Genomic DNA, 18,132 nt, shown 5'->3' with positions numbered 1-18,132 from the left:
CTTTTCTCGCCTCTCCAGTAACTTTCTGGTCACTGTGACAAGCTCTCTGTTCAGGTTGGTTGCAGTGTACCTTTTTGCACGATTTATTGCGGACTCTCTTCACAGCTGCAGTAGGTGACACAATGGTCACCATTTACCCAAAATGGTGACTGTACTTTTTGAAGCCCTGTTCTTTCAAATATCTTCTACCTTTCTGGGTGGGGCAGAATTCTCTGCTTCCTAAGGAAACCCTGCAAAGCGTCTCAGAGTGACTGGCAGGACAGGAAGTGGGGGAGGGTGGGTGACCAAAATTTCAATGTCCTTTGTCCTGCAGTGTGCCTGACAAACTAGTTCAGAGTGGGAGGCTGGTGGTCCCCATTGGACAACCACCCCCCAAGTTTGAACGGTGCATGGGTCATCATTGGTGGACTCAGCTGGTGTTCCTGGATACATTCCGATGTCCTGGAGCTAAAGCTCAGAGTCAACCACTGGAACAGAGGATTCTGAAGAATAATGACAAAGAAGAATGCCGCCAGCAACTTCCAGCAACTGCCAGAGCCTGCCGAGTAACTGCTGCTGTCCCGACCTCAACTTCTAAGCATCAGGGAACATCCGAACACAACGTCTTCCTCTCTTAGACTGGCTGGCCTAACCAGTCCCAAGGCGAACTACAATTTGCGTCATCCTTGAAAGAGCTCCGACTTCTATGGCCTGCAATTCTCCAATACCTGGGGACCTGTGCTGCATCGCTGTGCATCGTTGCCTGAAGAGTAGTTTCACCTGGAATTTTGCAGGAATCCTCCTAAGCCTACAGTGACTCAAGGCAGCTCCCCAAAGTCCCCTCACCAGAGGTGAAGACCGAGAAAAGGAGAAGAGTCTGCTGCCACGACAAATGTCATTCATCCAAGCCTTTAAAAGAAGCCAACAAGCCAGAACCACAAAGATCCTTTGCTGGGCATCCATCTGCATGAGAGCTGTTGCCAAATTCACCAAAGTCCCTTTCTTCTGTCGCCAAGACTGATAAACCTTTGACTGGGTCTGCTGTCGCCTCATCGCTGGGTCTATCCAGCAGCAACTAACCTGCTTCTGGTAAAATTTACCAAGGGTCTGCTTGCTTGATCCTGTGATCCTGCGGGCTGCAGATAGCTTTTATCTCGCACCCCTTCAGGACCCCATAGGGTAACATTGGGGTGGACAAGGAACAAGTTACTTACCTGTAACTGTTGTTCTCCAGCGTGGGTCTGGCATGGATTCACATGCTCATGAATATTCCCCGTCGTCAGGCTGGGAATCCTCGGTAAAGAAAAATCGGTATCAGTTTCGTTTCTGATCTGTCTTTCGTAGTAGTAACCAATCACTGATCTCTGCGTCATACTGACCACAGCCAATGACTGCCATCTCCCTAAGCCCCGCCTCTGGCAGCCATCTTCAGATTTGGTCGCACGTGAAGTGGCAGTATGACCAAGTGAAGAGCCGCAGAGGGGTAGGCGGGAGGGTTCGCATGTGAATCCATGCCAGACCCACGCTGGAGAACAACAGTTACAGGTAAGTAACTTGTTCCTTCTCCAGCATGGGGTCTGGCATGGATTCACATGCTCATGAATAAAAGAATACATAGCAGTACACACATGCACAACCACGGGAGGTGGCAAAGGCTCAACATTAAGCATTACATCCAAAACTCAACATTAAGCAATTCTTACCTCCTCACCAGGCTCACCTTAGGCGAACAGGTTGCGCAGCACTGCTTGGCCGACCCTGGACTCCTCCCTGGAATCCCGATCGACGCAGTAGAATTTCGTGAAGGTGTGCGTCGACCTCCACGTCGCAGCCCTGCAGATGTCCAGCAAGGGCACACCAGATAGGAATGCCGTGGTAGCTGCGATCGCTCTGGTGGAATGGGCTCTCGGATGGCCAGGCAGCGGTTGGTTTGCCAACCGATGATAGTACATGATACAGCCGGAGAGCCATCTGGAAATGGAAGCCTTCGAGAGAGCCTTCCCCTGATTGACAGGTCCAAAGTTCACAAAAAGTTGTGACGTCTTCCGAAAACTCTTCGTGCGGTCCACGTAGAACTTCAGCGCTCTAGCCACATCCAGCGAGTGCAAAGTCCTTTCAGCCGGCGACGAAGGCGACGGGAAGAAAACAGGCAACACCAAGCGTTCGTTGAGGTGGAAGTCCGACGGCACCTTGGGCATGAAGGAGGGATGCGTCCTGAGCACTACCCTCGTGTCGTGAAAAGTCAAGTACGGGGGCTTGCAGGAAAGGGCCTGGATCTCTCCTACCCGTCGTGCGGGGGTGATGGCCACAAGAAATGTTGTTTTACACGTCAAGAACTTCAACGGAGCTGAGTGCAGAGGCTCGAACGGAGGTCCCATGAGCTTGCTCAGCATCACGTTGAGCTCCCACGCCGGGGCCGGGGCCTTCACCGGCAGGAACAATCTGAACAGTCCCTTCATGAATTCTTTCACCAGATGATGAGACCACAAAGACGTCCGTCCCGTGGTTCTGGTGTATCGGGAGATCGCAGCAAGATGAATCTTGATGGAAGCGTGCGCCAGCCCAGCCTTGGCCAGCGTCAGCAGGTACGGCAGTAATTGAGGAGCCGTAATCCGTAGAGGGTTAATCTTCTGTGCGTGGCACCAGACAGAGAACCTCTTCCATTTGTGTCCGTAGCATTTAAGAGTTGCGGACGCCCTGGCCTTTGCAAGAACCTCTCTGCAGTCGGCCGGTATGTCGTAACCTCCAAACTCTAACGCTGCAGGAGCCAGGCCTGCAAGTTCAGCGACTTCGGGTCGTGATGGAGGATGGCGCCTCCTTCCCTGGAGAGAAGATCCGCGTCCACTGGCAGCTTGATTGACGGGGACGCTGACAAGTCCAGAAGATCCGGGAACCATATCTGCCTCGGCCACGCAGGTGCGACGAGGATCATCCTGCACCGTGACCTCTTGAGCTGGTTGATGAGCCGGATCAGCAGCGGCAATGGAGGGAACGCATATAGGAACAGGACCTCCCAGGGGAACGAGAAAGCATCGCCCATGCTCCTCGGCTGGGGAAACCTGCTGGCGAACCTCCGGCACTTGGAGTTCGTCGCCGTCACGAACAGATTGATCTGGGGTGTGCTCCACCGTCGGAAGAGGTGGTCCACTAGATCCTGTCGTAGTTCCCACTCGTGGCACGAGCGCAGCTCCCTGCTGACCGAGTCGGCAATGGTGTTTTCTATCCCTGCCAGATGAAACGGCACCAGAAACATCCCTTGGGCGACGGCCCAATGCCACAGATCCCGAGCCTCCTTGGACAGGGCTGGGGATCTGGTACCACCCTGCTTCCTGATGTAGAACATGGTGGTGGTGTTGTCGGTGAAGATCCTCACCACCTTGCCCTTGAGGGACGGAAGAAAGGATCTGAGGGCCCAAAACACTGCACCGAGTTCCAGGATGTTGATATGGAGGGACTTCTCCGTCGGCAGCCAAAGGCCCCTCGCGTGCAGATTTTCGGTGTGCGCTCCCCACCCTTCCAGGGAGGCATCCGTGGTCACTGTCTTCTGGTGGCCAGGGGTCTGGAAGTCCATGCCTGCCGTCAGGTGCGCGCGGGTGCCCCACCACCGGATCGCTCGTCGGAAGCTCTCGTCGAGTGTGATCCTGTCCTCGAAGCTGCCCGTCGTCTGGATCCAGCGAGCGTCCAGGAACTCCTGTAACGGGCGCATCCGAAGCCTGCACAGGCGGATGTGATAAATGCAAGAAGACATCATTCCGAGGAGGGACTTGATGGACCTCACCCTGGCCGCGTCCGCAACCAGCATCCGCTGCACCTTGCCCAAGATGGCCCTCGTCCTTTCCTCCGACGGAGAGGCCAGAAGCGCCACTGTGTCGAGCTTCGCTCCCAGAAACAGTGCGTCTTGAGCGGGCACCAGGTGGGACTTGGCGTAGTTTATGGAGAATCCCAGGTCCGTGAGTAGTTGGACGGTCCTCGCCGTGTGTCCGCGGCAAGCTCCTTTGTCTTTGCTCGGATGAGCCAGTCGTCCAGGTAGGGGTAGACGTGGATCCCCTCCAGGCGCAGCCGCGCCGCCACCGGTGCGAGGCACTTGGTGAACACCCTGGGTGCTGACCTCAATCCGAAGGGAAGGGCTCTGAACTGGTATTGACACCCTTGGACCACGAATCTGAGAAACTTTCGGTGTCCCTTTAGGATGGGGATATGGAAGAAGGCATCCTCCAAATCCAACGACGACAGGAAATCGCCCTCCTCCAGTTGACCCAGGATGTGCTGGAGGGTGACCATCCGGAACTTCTGTGCCTTGATGAGTTTGTTCAGTCGTCGTAGGTCCAGGATGGGACGACATCCTCCCGTCTTCTTCTTCACGAGGAAGTATCTTGAGTAAACTCCGGAGCCCCAAAGCCTCTTTGGGACGAGCTCGATGGTGCCTTTCTTGAGCATCGCCTTTACCTCCAAGAGAAGTTGAGGGACGTGATGTTCCTTCCTGGCCACGGGGGGGGACGCGCGGGCTCTTCTTTAGAAACTCGAGCGCGTGACCCTGGGCCAGGGCGTCCAGCACCCAACGGTCGGTGGAGATGGACTCCCACACGCTGACGAAGCTCGCCAGCCGGCCTCCCACCGGGGTGCTTCGGTGGGGGCCCGACCCCACGGCCGGTTCAGTTCTGCATCAACGAGGCTTTGCCGCCTTGTCCTCCTTGGCGACGATGGCGGGGTCCGCCCGACTTGCCTCGTCCCCTGTAGGCTTCCTGGGACGACGAACAGGCCGCTTGACGATAGGTGGAAAATCCGCCGCCGGAACCTTTGGAGGCACCCTGCTTGCCTCCGCCGCTCCGAAAGGGCGGCCGTCGTTGCTGGAGAACACCAAGAGCCCGGGCCGTCTCTGTGTCCGTCTTGATGGCTTGTAGGGAATCGTCCACTGTTTTCCCAAACAGGTTGCTCCCGTCGAACGGCATGTCCAAGACTCCGTCTGCACATCCTGACGGAAGTCAGTTGCCTTGAGCCATCCACGCCGTCTAAGACACACGCCGTTGCCCAACTGGCGAAATCCAGTGTCAGCGATGTCCGTCGCTATCGTGATGGCGTGGTCCGACGCCACTTCTCCTTCCTGCAAGATCTCTAGGGCCTCCGCCCTCTTGTCGTCTGGTAAGAAGTCCAGCAGGGGGGCGATCTTGTACCACAACTCCCTGTCGTAGCGGGCTACGATAGCCAAGGCGTTGGCAGCCTTAATCGTCGTCGCTGCCAATGAGATGACTCTGCGTCCCATCGTGTCCAATTTCTTTCCCTCGCGGTCCGGCGGGGAGGTTGATGTAGAGGCCGAGGCCCCCCCTGCTTTCTTCCTGGCCGCCGCGGAGACGACCAAGTCCGGGGTCGGCTGTGCCCGAAGGCACAAGGGGGCCGCGTCCGGGACCCGGTACTTCTTCTCGTACCGATCCCTTCTCGCAGGCGTTGTGGATGGGTTCTTGAGGAGGGCGAGACCCTTATCCCAGATATCGTCCAGTAGAGGTACAGCGAGGACCGTCTTCCTCTTGGTCTCGCGCTGTTGATAAAGGAAACCTTCCTTCTTCTCTTCCGGGCAGAGCTGGAAAAGCTTTGATGCCCTGGCGATCATGGCATGAAACGATCCAATCTCGTCGGGCGGGGAGGCCCGGGGGGGAGGTGACGACGGGAGATCCTCGTCGTAAAGCTTGTTGTCTGTACCCGTCGCGGCTGTGTCAGTCCCCGTATTATCCCCACGGGTCGTGGACGGGGCGGAGGGCTGAGCAGGGCGCGATGGTTGAAAAGGAGGTGGAGGATGAATCCTTCTTCTCTTAGGAGGAGGGCTTCCAGAAGGGTCTGGCTCCGGGTCCCCCGTCGGGAGAGGTTCCTCCGTTGGTGGTAACGGCAATCTCGTCCTTATCTCCGAGCATAAGGACTGTATAGCCAACAAAATGGGGCAGTCATGAGCCCCGTCGGCACCCTCGACGCTCTCGTCGTCTCCTACGTCGGGGTCCCTCCCGACGAGCTGGTCTTCTTCCACGCCAACGCCGTGGCTTAAGACTTCGATCAGCTCCACCTCAGAGGTTGAGGCCGAATCCACGACGACCTCCTGCCCCCCCTTTTTCTTCTCCGTCGGAGGTTTCACGGGGGTCCTGTCGATGGGCATGAAAGAGGACTCCCTCTGCGATGGCAGGGAGACTCTGAGCCCCGAGGTCGCCACCACTGGTGTAGCCTCCACAGGCTGAGCCAGGGCCGCCGCGACTGTCTCGATAGAGGCCTTGGCCGGGTGGATTAAGGCTTTCACCACCTTAGGTGCGCTCACCGCCTTATCCTTGGGGGGAGGGTCACCGCCTCGCTCCTCCTCCGATGGGGCCTTCGAGCTCGACCGGGGTCTCTCCAGGAGCTTCGCCGGGTGCTCGGCCTTCCTCTTACTCGAGCCAGAGCGTTGGCTCGTGGTTGATGGCGCCAGGGAGGATGCGCCCTGCCTGCCGCCCGTAGAGCCCGACCGTTCGGCGCTCCCGGTGCCAGCGGACTCGCAGTGCTTGGCCTTCTGTTGGACCCCCGTCGCCGGGGCGCCCTCAAAGGTCTTAGAAGACCGCTCGGACTTCTTCTTCTCGCCTGACGGGCTCTTCCCTTCCAGCCAGTTGGCGAGACGCAGATGGCGGTCCTTCATGGTCCGCTCTGACATATTGCCGCAAAACGCACAGTCCTTCTCCACGTGCGTCTTGTCCTCATGCAGGCAGTAGAGGCAAAGGGAGTGTTCGTCCTCAAAGACATTCTGAAGCTGGCATCCAGGGCAGACCCTGAACAGCTTTCCGGGCGTCGAGCTTCCCTTCTCCTGGGCCATGATCGAGATGGGCCTGAGAAACTTCTGGAGTCCTCCAAAAGCAAGCTTGATGAAATCTTCACCCTTGAGAGGCGTAGAAGAATCCGACACGGGTCCCCGTTGATCGGATAAAGAAACGGTGGAGCTTGAGGCTCTTTTGACCGAAAAAGAGAAAATGTTCCTAAGAAAAAGCGCGAAAAAAGCACTAAAGCTCGAGAGCAATAGCACGAGGATCCCAATACTTGAACGTGCGGTAAAAAATCTGAAGATGGCTGCCAGAGGCGGGGCTTAGGGAGAGGGCAGTCATTGGCTGTGGTCAGTATGACGCAGAGATCAGTGATTGGTTACTACTACGAAAGACAGATCAGAAACGAAACTGATACTGATTTTTCTTTACCGAGGATTCCCAGCCTGACGACGGGGAATATTCATGAGCATGTGAATCCATGCCAGACCCCATGCTGGAGAACCCATTGTACTCTAATCCTTCCTTAGGACAGTGGTCCTTGGGGCAATCCTTCAAGGAAACATCCTGATTTCCATGGCTTGTAAAACCTGACTTGTATTTATCTGCAAAGCTAGAAGAGATCCTGTTGGACTCTGCCACTCTGAACCTTGTACTCTGTTTTCCAGCCTTTCCTGCTTAACCCCTGCTCGCTGGCCGCTCAGTGTCCCCTCTGAACATTGTGAGACTCTCATAAAATAGGGTTGGACTCTTTAAGACACGCTGGAACAAGGTTACTCTAATACGATTTGGAAAACGTTTGCATATATGTTTCAGATAGTACTATGTCCCTTTGCTGATGTTTATTTTTTTTAAAGCAATGTATACCGACAAAATTGCTGCAAAAGAACTCAAATATTTGTGTTTAAACTTTTCCCCCAACCCTCCCTTTCCTTATGCTATTTCCCCTACCCAAACCCCTTTCCCCCTTTTTAGCCCTTTGCCCACCCCCCCTTTATCTATTTTGTTGATTTTTTTCAAAGTAATTTTGTCTGCAAACATTACTTCGAAAAAAATCATGTCGGAAAACCAATGCAATACCGTTTCAGATGGTTTTACTGTGCAATTTGTTTTGAAAAAGCTATTCTAAAGTTGCAACCACTGTGGTTTACTATCCAAAGAATATTGCAAATGTTCTTCTATTGTGTTATAGTAATTACTTGACTTGAGTTACAACAGTGTGCCTTATTGAATATATTAAATAACTATTTTATACATAACTTCTAAGTGTATCAGTGTTTTTTTGGACTAAGTGTATGCTCTTTGTTGTTTGTACCGCACAAGAGCCCTCCTCCTCCTTAGACAAAGCCTGGCTGTTTGCCATTCTACCAATCCCTTGTGTGGTCCGGGCTAAACCTAAGTAGAGCAACCCTGCTCACCCAAGGTGCACTTTCCTAATTGCTGTGTCAGACAGTACTTTTGTAAACCCCCCTAACAGCTTGGCCGCTTGCAAACATTCATGGGAAATGTTGCGCCCCTCCAATTAAAAAAAATATATATATCAACCAGGTGCCAGTGCTCACGCCCGGGGTTTCTCCTCCAATTTCCTCCAAAAATCTGCTTGGTCCTTCCCCAAACACCCACATCAACTGATCGTTCCCCTCCCCTTTATAGCTGTTGGGTGGGTCATGCTGATTGGTTGCCTTGTTGGGAGACTACAATTGTTCAAGGTGTTTGAGGTTGTACAGTTTTGCAACGCAGTGTGGATCGACATTTTATCAAGTCAGTCTGCCATTTTTTATTTAAGTCTTATTGGCAGACTTACACAGAGGCTTCCAACCGCCTGGAGGCCGGTTGGATGCCTCGCGTTCTGCTACAAAGAAGTGACCAACATACTGTACGGAATTCTACAGCAGCTTCAATACGCTACATACAGCTGCCACGGCACCCATTTAATAAGTGCAAACCGTCCTTAAATCAGATATGCAGAAGGCGGCAGAGAGACCTGAAGATTACAATATCTTGATGGATTTATACAACTTGAATACCCCATAGAATATCTGAAACACGTCGGCTATGTTTTTTTTTGTAAAATATCACTGATGTGGAGATTGGTGAAAATTACAGAAACACTGACATTTTTATTACGTATTCTGTACTTGGAACAATATACTTTGTATTCTGAGATTACAATGATGTTATTGGTAAAATTTGTATGAAAATTGCGCAATTTTGAATTGTAGGTTCGTGTTTATCTTGCTTCTTACATGAATTTCGTGATGAGAAATATTGCAAAAAAAGTAATCAAATATGCAGTGTGAAGAATGTAATTATGGTAGATTTCTAGGAAGTTTATTATTTAGGGGTAATCTCTCCATTTAGAGTGCATGAGGATTACCTGTTGGCCCCAACATGTTTTTGGTTGGATGAGAACTGGCAGGGGCCACTGTAGCATCCAGTTTTCCTTCCAGGGCTTCCATGCTCTGGATGCATCTCTCTCTTTCTGGGGGAGGGTCCGAACAGAAAGGCCTCCTTAGGCAGATTGAGAAACCCAACTCATGGAATAAACTGCACGTTGTCCCCAGATCCTCAGTGATAACTCTCTGATCTGGCCTGCAGGAGCAAGATGGCGAGGTGGGGGAAAATATACATTCACATAGATTCTGTGCAGATTGGCAGCCAATGCCACCATGACCTTCGTGAATACTCTTGGGGTGGGAGTGAGGCCGAATGGGAGCACAGCGTAGTGGTAGTGAGTGCCCCCTGCTACAAACTGAAGGGATTTACAATGTGTGGAGTGCATAGGGTTGGGAAAGTATGCGTATTGCAGATCTAACAGTAGCCAGTTGTTCATCTCAAAACCCTTGAGGATCTGTGGCAGGGTGACCATCGTCAATCAGTCAAGTCTTGAGTGGGTCTGAGTCCTCCATCCTTTGCTGCAGGAAGAAGAGGCACAGATTGCTTTAGCATAAGCAGAGTGATTTCCTGAATGAGGCAGTTTTGGCATGATAAAGGCAGGGTGGTCCACTATTTGCAGAAGCCACCTCCCCAACCATATTTTGTACCATGCTTCTGAACAGTCAAATCCTGCCCCACATAGGAGACTTGTGTTGGCCAAAAGAGAGCTCAAATTAGGAAGGTTTTGATGATGCAGCAGCAGACTGCAGAGAAGTCGAAGATTTCGGTTTTGAGGATCCTTGGCCCCTGAAGAAGTGGGTAAGCCCACGTATTCTACTGTCACTAGAAGCTACGACCCTTGGGCAGAAATTAGCAAGGCCCATACCTTCCTCTCCTAGAGGAAAAGCAAGAGGAGGAGACTGGTAGGCCTAGGAATATGGCTGTTTGTCAAGAGGTTTGCATTTTTCTATCAAGGATCTCATTGGCATTGGTGCCAAATAGATAGGCCCCATCAAATGGCATGTCTAATAGGTTTGGCGTGAACATCAACTGCAAAGTTTCTGTCCTCATCACAAGTGGTGTTGCAATCAGCCCCCATGCCAAGGGATAATACCACGCAGCCTGCCCAGTCCAAACACATCTACAAGAGATGTCTCGCTGTACCCTTTCCACCCTGGATAATGTGTTGAAAGGCCTGTCTGGAAGGAGATGATGTCCAGCCATCTTGGCTATCACCCAAAGCGCCTGCAACTATATCTTGACAGATTACAGGATGTACTCAAAGTATGGAGTGCCAAACTCCCTGCAGCACAGACTATCCTGCTCCATGCATGTAGTTGCTTTGATTGCAATTCACAGGCATGGTTGGGAAAGTTGTAGACATAGAACCTGCAGTTGCAGCCTGGAACATCAAGCTTTTTGGTGTAGGGTGGCTGTCAAAAGGAGAGAATTGGGTAGCCCAGCTCTGTGCGCTTCTGGGCAAAGTCACTGCCCATACAAGGTATACACAGAGGTCTGCTCCACAACTGAGTTCAGATATTGACAAACAACCGACTGAAATGCAACAGTTCTTTGGGTCCCATTGGCTCAAGAATATTGTAGTATATGTGTGCACAATTAAGAGACCAGCTACGAGTCCGACGTGTAGGAATTCATTCAGAGGTTATTTGTCGTTTCATTCTTTAGGTTACAGAAATCAGACCCAATTCTCATCATTAAATAAAGGAGAGAACCACCCCATGGACACCCATTCGTCTCACACAGGATCAACCGACACAAACACTCTCACTGCTGACACACCCACGGTTACACGCAACATCCCATTTATCCGTCACTCTCTGTCAGACAAGCATGCATTCATTCATTTAGAATACAGCAGATATAAGTTTGTGTTTGTGTGTGTGTGTACTTAGTTAGGAAGAACAACTCTACCCCCTTGTAAACACAGGTCTGAATGATCCAAAGTCTAGACCTAGAGGTTCAATAAAAACCCTCCCGATTTCAGAATCTGGGAAGGTATCAAGACCAATAGTCTGCCTCAGTTCCATCTTGACCTGTTACAGGAATGTGTTAAGTTGTAGTCAAGTTGCAGCTCCTCCGGAAGTTGGAGGAACCCATGTGAAAAGAGAATGGCAAATAGTCCTCCTCTTCTTCAACAGAATCTAAAATGTGTGTGAATCTTTGTATTTGGGCATGGATATCATAGCTACAATAATGGGAGCCCTCCACCACTTTTTGCAAAAACTGCTGCGTGAAGGTCTGTAAAACCACACTGATTGCACGGAGACGGAATATACAGGCCTTTGGGGCAGCGCAGACATTACCCCAGATAAAGTTTGAGCCGAGGGCACCAGTGCCGATGGCCTCCAAGTAGATAGCCTCCTCCTCTACACCAACACTAACTATTACATGGAGGCCAGAGGTGCCAATGATGAAAGCACTGCTGAAGACTTCCCCCGGAACAAGCTCTAAGGCATATGGGAGTGGGTCTTTTGGGGCTCGGAGTTGGCTGAAAGAGAAACTGTTGGATTTGGTGCGGTGTATTCCATAGATTTGTGACCTTGTTGGAAGAAGATAAAAAGGCTGGCTATTCACTCGCACACCACTTTCATGTGCATTGACTGACAAGTCGTACACGCCTCGGTGTCATAGTCTTTTACAAGACAAAACAAGACAAGAGATATGTGGATTTGTTATGGAGCGGCCACAAACTAAACAGGCTTTGAAGCCCAAGTTAGGCGACATAATATATACGGTATCCAGTGATTTTTCGGAACAAAATTGGATCCATTTATTAGCGACTAAAATCCATTGGAAAAACAATGCTTTTAAATTTTCTTTCTTTATTTATTCGGATTTGTAAAGCGCGCAGCAGCTCGGAAGCATCGTGGCGCTGGTTACATAAGGCGGTGAACAACTTAGCTACATAGGTAGCAGTAAAAAGAGGTCAAAGCTTATTTACAAAGAACAGTGGAACAGTGGCAGAATATGGGCCGTGGTAAGGGATTAAGATGGGTGGGCAGGTGTCTGGGGGGTTAAAAACATAGGGAAAAGGGGGCTTGGTGGATTCAGTGTTTTTTTTAATGGATCTTTTCAGTAAAAAAAATCCATCAAAATGTTTTTTTCTGGTAAAATCACATAGAACCAAAATATATAAGATGACATAATTGTTGAGTGACTCATGCAGAAGATCTGTTCCTGTGCATCATCGCTGGGAAAGAGGAATTGACAAAACGAAGCTGGTGGCAGCAAGTATACGTATGGGTTATGTCACTTCCGGAGCCTGAAGGTTTCAAGGAGCCGTGATGATGCCATGATTGTAACCTATATGGAGCAGACTTCTAATGGGTACATTCCTCCCACAGATTCCTCATCTTGTGAAATCCCCTTCAGATGTAAAGCTCATACGCACAGAAGCGCAAACATAATATCCAGTTGTCAATAGTCTCTGGACAATGCCTATGCCACGAAAATCAATGGGTAGTAGAACATTCCGTGAAATAAAAAACATGACGTATCTCCTAGTCAATGGCGAAGGTTATCGCTGCATTACATTATTTCTAAAAAGACAAAACATTACCTGGTTCAGCTTTGGTAAATCTTTAGCAGCTCCAGATTTGGACTTGTTCTCTTGGGTCCATATTCGCAGGTAATTCCGGTTTTCTGGCCCGTTTGTCTTTTTTCCTAATGTAAGGGGGTTACAACAATAGCAGTGTAAGGGAGTTTTTACATCACAAAGAAAGAATGTAATTATTTAGATTGCCAGGTACTTTCAATAAAAAAGATCCCTTTTCGTGGTTTCTTACCTTCAACCCAAATATTACCAGTAAATTGGCAGAACTGCTGCCCACTAGCAGCTGAAAAGGTTACTGCTTTATGGAGATATTTAATAAGTCAATCCAGTTTCCTGAATATCTCACCCAAAGTTCTGTTAGTTTCCACAGATCTGAAGCCAGAGCAGTGGCAGGATGTACTTGCATTTATTTGAAGACCAGGGATGTCCATTTCCAACAGATATGACTTACAATAGCACCTTTTCAGACGATGGAGGCATTCCCACAAAGGGTGCTTGTACAAAAGCACAAATATGAGAACAGGTGATGAGCCAGTTTATGAGGATGTCGAAAAGTGGGACATATACCAGGGGCAAAACTGGTGACTTTGAAAGGTAACTTTTACCTAAGGGGGTTAGTGCTTTAAACTAAAGAGTACTATTTAAATATACAAAATTACATTATTTGGCACCACTGGAGACGGTGGCGGGTAGACCTGGGAAAGTCAGGGAGTTTATGTGTAGGGCCGACCCAGGGCCAAACCTGGGGCGTCTGACCTAGCTCTTAGGGCGAAGCACAAGATGAGCCTGGAATATGGCCACGCAAATCAGGGGAATGGCCTGTGTTAGGGGCTGAGGGGGAAGAAAAAGCGCTAAAGGGATTGGGGGGACAACAATAGGGGCTAAAAGGCCAAGATAAAGGGCTAAAACGGACGGGGGCAAGAAAAGGGGCTAAATGGGACAAGTGGGCAACAAATGGGGCTAAATGCATGTGGAAAACAAAAGAGCAGAAACGGGACTGGGGAAACAAAAGGTGCTAAAGGAGTGAGGGGGGAATGTTAGGCTTTCTCTTTTAGGCAACTTTCCCTGCATATTCTATGGACCCCAAAATGTGTTGCTTTTATTTTACACCTTGTCCTGACTTTTTGCAGAGAAGTGAAGCCTTCACTAGCCTTTTGCTCATTTGTTCAGACTGTCAGTACTAGGAAACTATGTTTCCTTTTTGTCTTTTGACATGTCCCCTATTTGGGTAACTTTCTCATATTGCAAACAGCATCTTCCAATGCAGTGCAATGGGGATACTTGTGTATCACCCTAGACGTACACCAAAGGGATTTTCGGTTACTTTCAAATGTGCCTAAAGACAAGCTGGTGGCAGCAGTTACATTTTTACAATTTTTGCTATATGTTTTGTAAGCACATTCGAGTTTACCATGTTTTTCTATGAACATTGGCTAGTGGCCAAAGATGAAAGTGGCACAAGATTTTTCACTTGTTCTTTGGCCTTCTTCCTGCCTTCTCAGGTCAGGAATTCCCTTTTATGGTAATGCATTTGCCCGGGAAAGCTGCTGTTTTCGTGGGCTGGTGCATGCCATCTGAATAAAGACCCAGGAAGTGAGCTGGGACTGTCAGTCGCATTCCACAAACTGGTGCCAGTGAGTGTAGTGTGCATGCATGAGTCAGCCCCACAGTGGTCCCTAATTGGACCACTGCTGGTGTGCATGAGTAGGGCAGATCCTTGCTATTGGAAAGCGGAGTTTGATCACTCACCTGAATTTAGGATAAGAGGCGAAGTCCTGCAGTCATTCCAACAGATCAGAAGAGGAGTCAAGTATCCTGTGTAACTGTGCAGACAACGGTAGACCCGAGGACGAATCCTGAAGAGGCCTGGCGACCATTCTTACTGCTGTTCAAGTGATGCTCAGCTGGACTACCTGATCTCAGAAGACCCTTGTTGGTGCTTCGATCCTTTAGCCTGGTGGGACCAACTAGTCTCAATGCCTTCTCACGATCCTGAGGTCTGGAGCCTTTGGAAGTGTTCCTGGACCACCCGGTGAACTGACCAGCTCAGTTTTGGGCCACCATACTAGAAGCGTCACGGTTCTGCATTTTTGCCCAGAATTACGGCGGTCACCAGCTAGTCCTACAAGTCGCATTCCTGCCATATTTTAACCTCCCAGAATCGACGGGTGTCATGCTTTTGCACCTCTGTCTGTGGGTGGCGCTGTCTGCAGACCCGCAGGGTGTTTTCTACCAACTTCAGAGTACACCCTAAATCATTACTTAACATTTCCTTTCTGAAGTCTGTATATCCGAAAACATGTACTTCAATTACCATAATGCACCTTGTGGCAGTTCTCATTCTCTGGTTATTTATATGCATCCATCTTGGAACCACAATCCCCAGAAGCCCTAGAGCTCAGTGCTACATTAACTTTCCCAGAATCAGAGTGGGAGGAGGCAGATTACCTTCATGTGTGCTGCTCCAGGTGCTGCTAATTAGCCTGCTTCAGAACAGGGCAGGGCAGTATTTAAGCAGCTGCCTCCAGGCGCACACAGCTCTTGCATTGAGTTCGCTCCCAGCCCTTTTTGCCTGGAGCCTTGATATTCTGCTGTTTCCTGTTGCTGTCAGATCCTGCTCCTGTTCCTGTTCCAGGGCCCTGTGCTACCTGCCTTGCAGTCCTGCTACTCTCCTCTGCCTTCTGTGATGCTCCTCTGAGCTTCCTGCACTGTAGTCCTGCTCCCCTGTTGCAGTCTCTGTTCCCTGTCTGCAGCCCCTTCCTCTCTACCACCTATTATCCTGTTCCCTGCCTGATGTTCCTTCTTCTTTGCCCATTGTCTGAAACCTGGCTTTAGCCTCCAGGTTTCCAGTCTGGAGTTTCCTTGTTATCCATCCTCAGTCCTGCTTTGTTAATGCAGTCCAGAGTTTTAGTTCCTTGGTACAGGTCTGCAGTTCCAGTCTGATGTACCATTGCAATTAGATTCTTTTCTACTTGCCTTTCCTCTTTCTGAACCTTGCTTACTTTGACTGCCTATTTTTCCCTATTTATTTATATTACAGTTTCTGTCCTCCCTTGTGCTTCTGTTATTCCTTTGTTCAGAGTTTGGCTGCTGGGTTTCCCAGCAGGCAATATCTGCCCCTTCCCTTTTCTTGTTTTACTTGTAGTCTATAGTGAATTTAATGCAACAGTGTGTTGCGTTCTGTTCCCTCAGAGAGCATCCGCTGTAGGTTCCGTCTGGACCCATACCGGCTTGTCTCATGTAAGTACACTCCTTGTTTGTGCCCATGGGTCCAGACAAAGAAGCCAATCTTGCTACCCCCTTTCATGGGCTTGCAAGGAGTGGTGCCTATAAAGGTAACTTACACAGATGCATTGAGTTTCCCTTATATCTGTGGGTAGTCTCGGGACAGGAAGTCAGGTGGCTGGACCGTAAATCATCAGGGTGTGATCCCGTTAGGAGCATGTTTTTTTTTCCACAATTTCTTGTCCTCCAGGCGGTTATACGCTAGCCTGTGGGGCTCATGGCCGGCTCCTGCGTTGGGCAGGCACTGACCTTAGCAGAGGGTCATGCCAGAGCCCTGGCCGTGACTCAGGCCGGCCGGAGCCCCTCTGGGCTTGCCCAGCTCTAGTGGTGGAGACAGGTACGGAGGATGGGGGAGAGGTCAGGGAGAACATTTTCCGAATGTTGAGGTTTAAACGAGCAGCAGAGGCAGTGGTAATGATGAATTGTTGCAGTCGTAGGTCGCTATTAAAGAGGATGCCAAGATTGCAGGCCTTGGGTAGGAGAGCAAGAAGATCACAAGGGAAGGAAATGGGAGAGGAGAGGTAAGGGATGGCATTGGAAACCGGGAGAAGGGGTAATGTTTTTGAAGAGTTCTGCATGAGGCAGTGGAGACCCAGCCAGGGACAAGAAAGTTTGTGATTCGTTACGAGATGGCTGGGGTGAAGTAGGGAAATGAGAAAAATATTTGAGTGTCATCAGCAAAAATGTGATTGTGAAAGCCAAAGGATGAGAAAGGAGGATAGCACAGGGGCAACGTGCTGGTCTTGGAGACAAAACCACACAGAACAACAGAGGTTTGAATCCCGGATCCACGCTTAGAAACTGAACTCGGGTATTAAGCGCATTATAAAAAAACAATTAAATTTAATTAAAATTAAAAGTCTTCCTAGAACAGAGGCACAAGGACTGATAGTTGGGGGAAGCCAATGGGAAGAGGGGTGGAGTTAGAGGTTTGTGATTTGCAAGGGATTTTAAAAAGACCGACATTCCAGGTAGGGGGTGATCAAGACAAGAGCAGATTTGCAAAACCCAATGTCCTGGAGAGTGAGAAGCAGAGAGGAGTGGTTTTAAGTGTTCAAAGTGACCTGCATATTCTTGTAAATCATAGAGGATACTCAATTTCTTTAGAATCTGTAGTGGCAACAAAGTCACTTTGTATTCTTTATACACATTTTATCACGCCAATGCTTAACAAATATGAAGCTGGCCCTAATAATTTATATCACCGATGGTTCAAAGAATACTCCAACTACTAGATATGGTTCAAGGGTTTTTACAGAACTGTCAGAGAGGGTTCTAAGGTCTCTCTTGCTCGTCTATAAGCACTAGTTCCACCCAAGCCCAGATGCCCGTATTCCCGAGGTTAGTATATACAGAAGGTTTCTCCTTACTGTAAGTTAACCCTTATTCTAAAGGAGAGCAGCTAAAGGCCAATCCCTTATCTACCTAATCCCCCTCCGGGACTTCCTAAGTGACCCTAAACTATACTGTGGTTAGTCGACTAAAAGGAATAGCGGATTGTGCCTGCTAGCCACTCTGCCTTCTTCCCGTCACATTCACGTAATCCTCTCCCTTCTTCTCTGTCTGATATTCTTCTCTGACTACTCTGCTTGTCCCAACTCCACCCACCTTCACTCCTACTCCCTATGCCGCCTTCTTTGTCCCTCCTATGTCTTTCGGTCTCTCTCCTACCTCCAGCCTTCGAAGTTACCACTCCTTCCTCCACACTACCGTCAGCTCAAACAAACTTCTTCCACTCACATGCAAGCACTTCACATTCACTCCCTGTCCTGAACACACTTGCCACTCTTTCAAGCAAACTCAAAGAAGTATCACTTGAACTCACTAACCAATATCTCACCTGCTCCAAAAATGTCATCCACGCACCGCTTCTCTGTCCTTCCCCCCCCTGCTGGTCCCTTGGTCTACCACCCCCTCCTCCTCTGACCTCATCCAACAAACAACAACTTCCTGTTTCCTGGGATCTCTTCTACCCCTCCATATGTTCTGGTTGGTTATCTGGTCCCGTCCAATCTGTCCCCATCTTCCCCACCCTAGAGGTGTTCCATACAGAAAAGATTTTAAATAACATGTTAAACCCTGCCCCTTTACCCTATGCAGAGCCGCCGTGTAATGGGGACGATGGCTTGGACATGCAACGTCTAAGTTCGCCTT

The 18,132-nt window shown here is 49.7% G+C and overlaps 1 protein-coding gene across 1 annotated transcript in view; it reads right to left on the bottom strand.

Annotated features, from left to right (window-relative positions):
- TBC1D9 (TBC1 domain family member 9) overlaps positions 1 to 18,132 on the bottom strand; it is a 573,450-nt gene that overhangs the window by 32,779 nt on the left and 522,539 nt on the right. The window contains exon 20 of the mRNA XM_069631194.1: positions 12,700 to 12,803. Within this exon, the coding sequence (XP_069487295.1) occupies positions 12,700 to 12,803 (104 nt within the window). The remainder of the gene's footprint in view (positions 1 to 12,699; positions 12,804 to 18,132) is intronic.

This window comes from Ambystoma mexicanum, chromosome 6q, assembly GCF_040938575.1.
Source record: "Ambystoma mexicanum isolate Mex_15411 chromosome 6q, UKY_AmexF1_1, whole genome shotgun sequence".
Lineage (NCBI taxonomy): Eukaryota > Metazoa > Chordata > Amphibia > Caudata > Ambystomatidae > Ambystoma > Ambystoma mexicanum.
The sequence above is the reverse complement of the archived record's forward strand: the minus strand, read 5'-3'. Positions and strand labels throughout refer to the sequence as shown.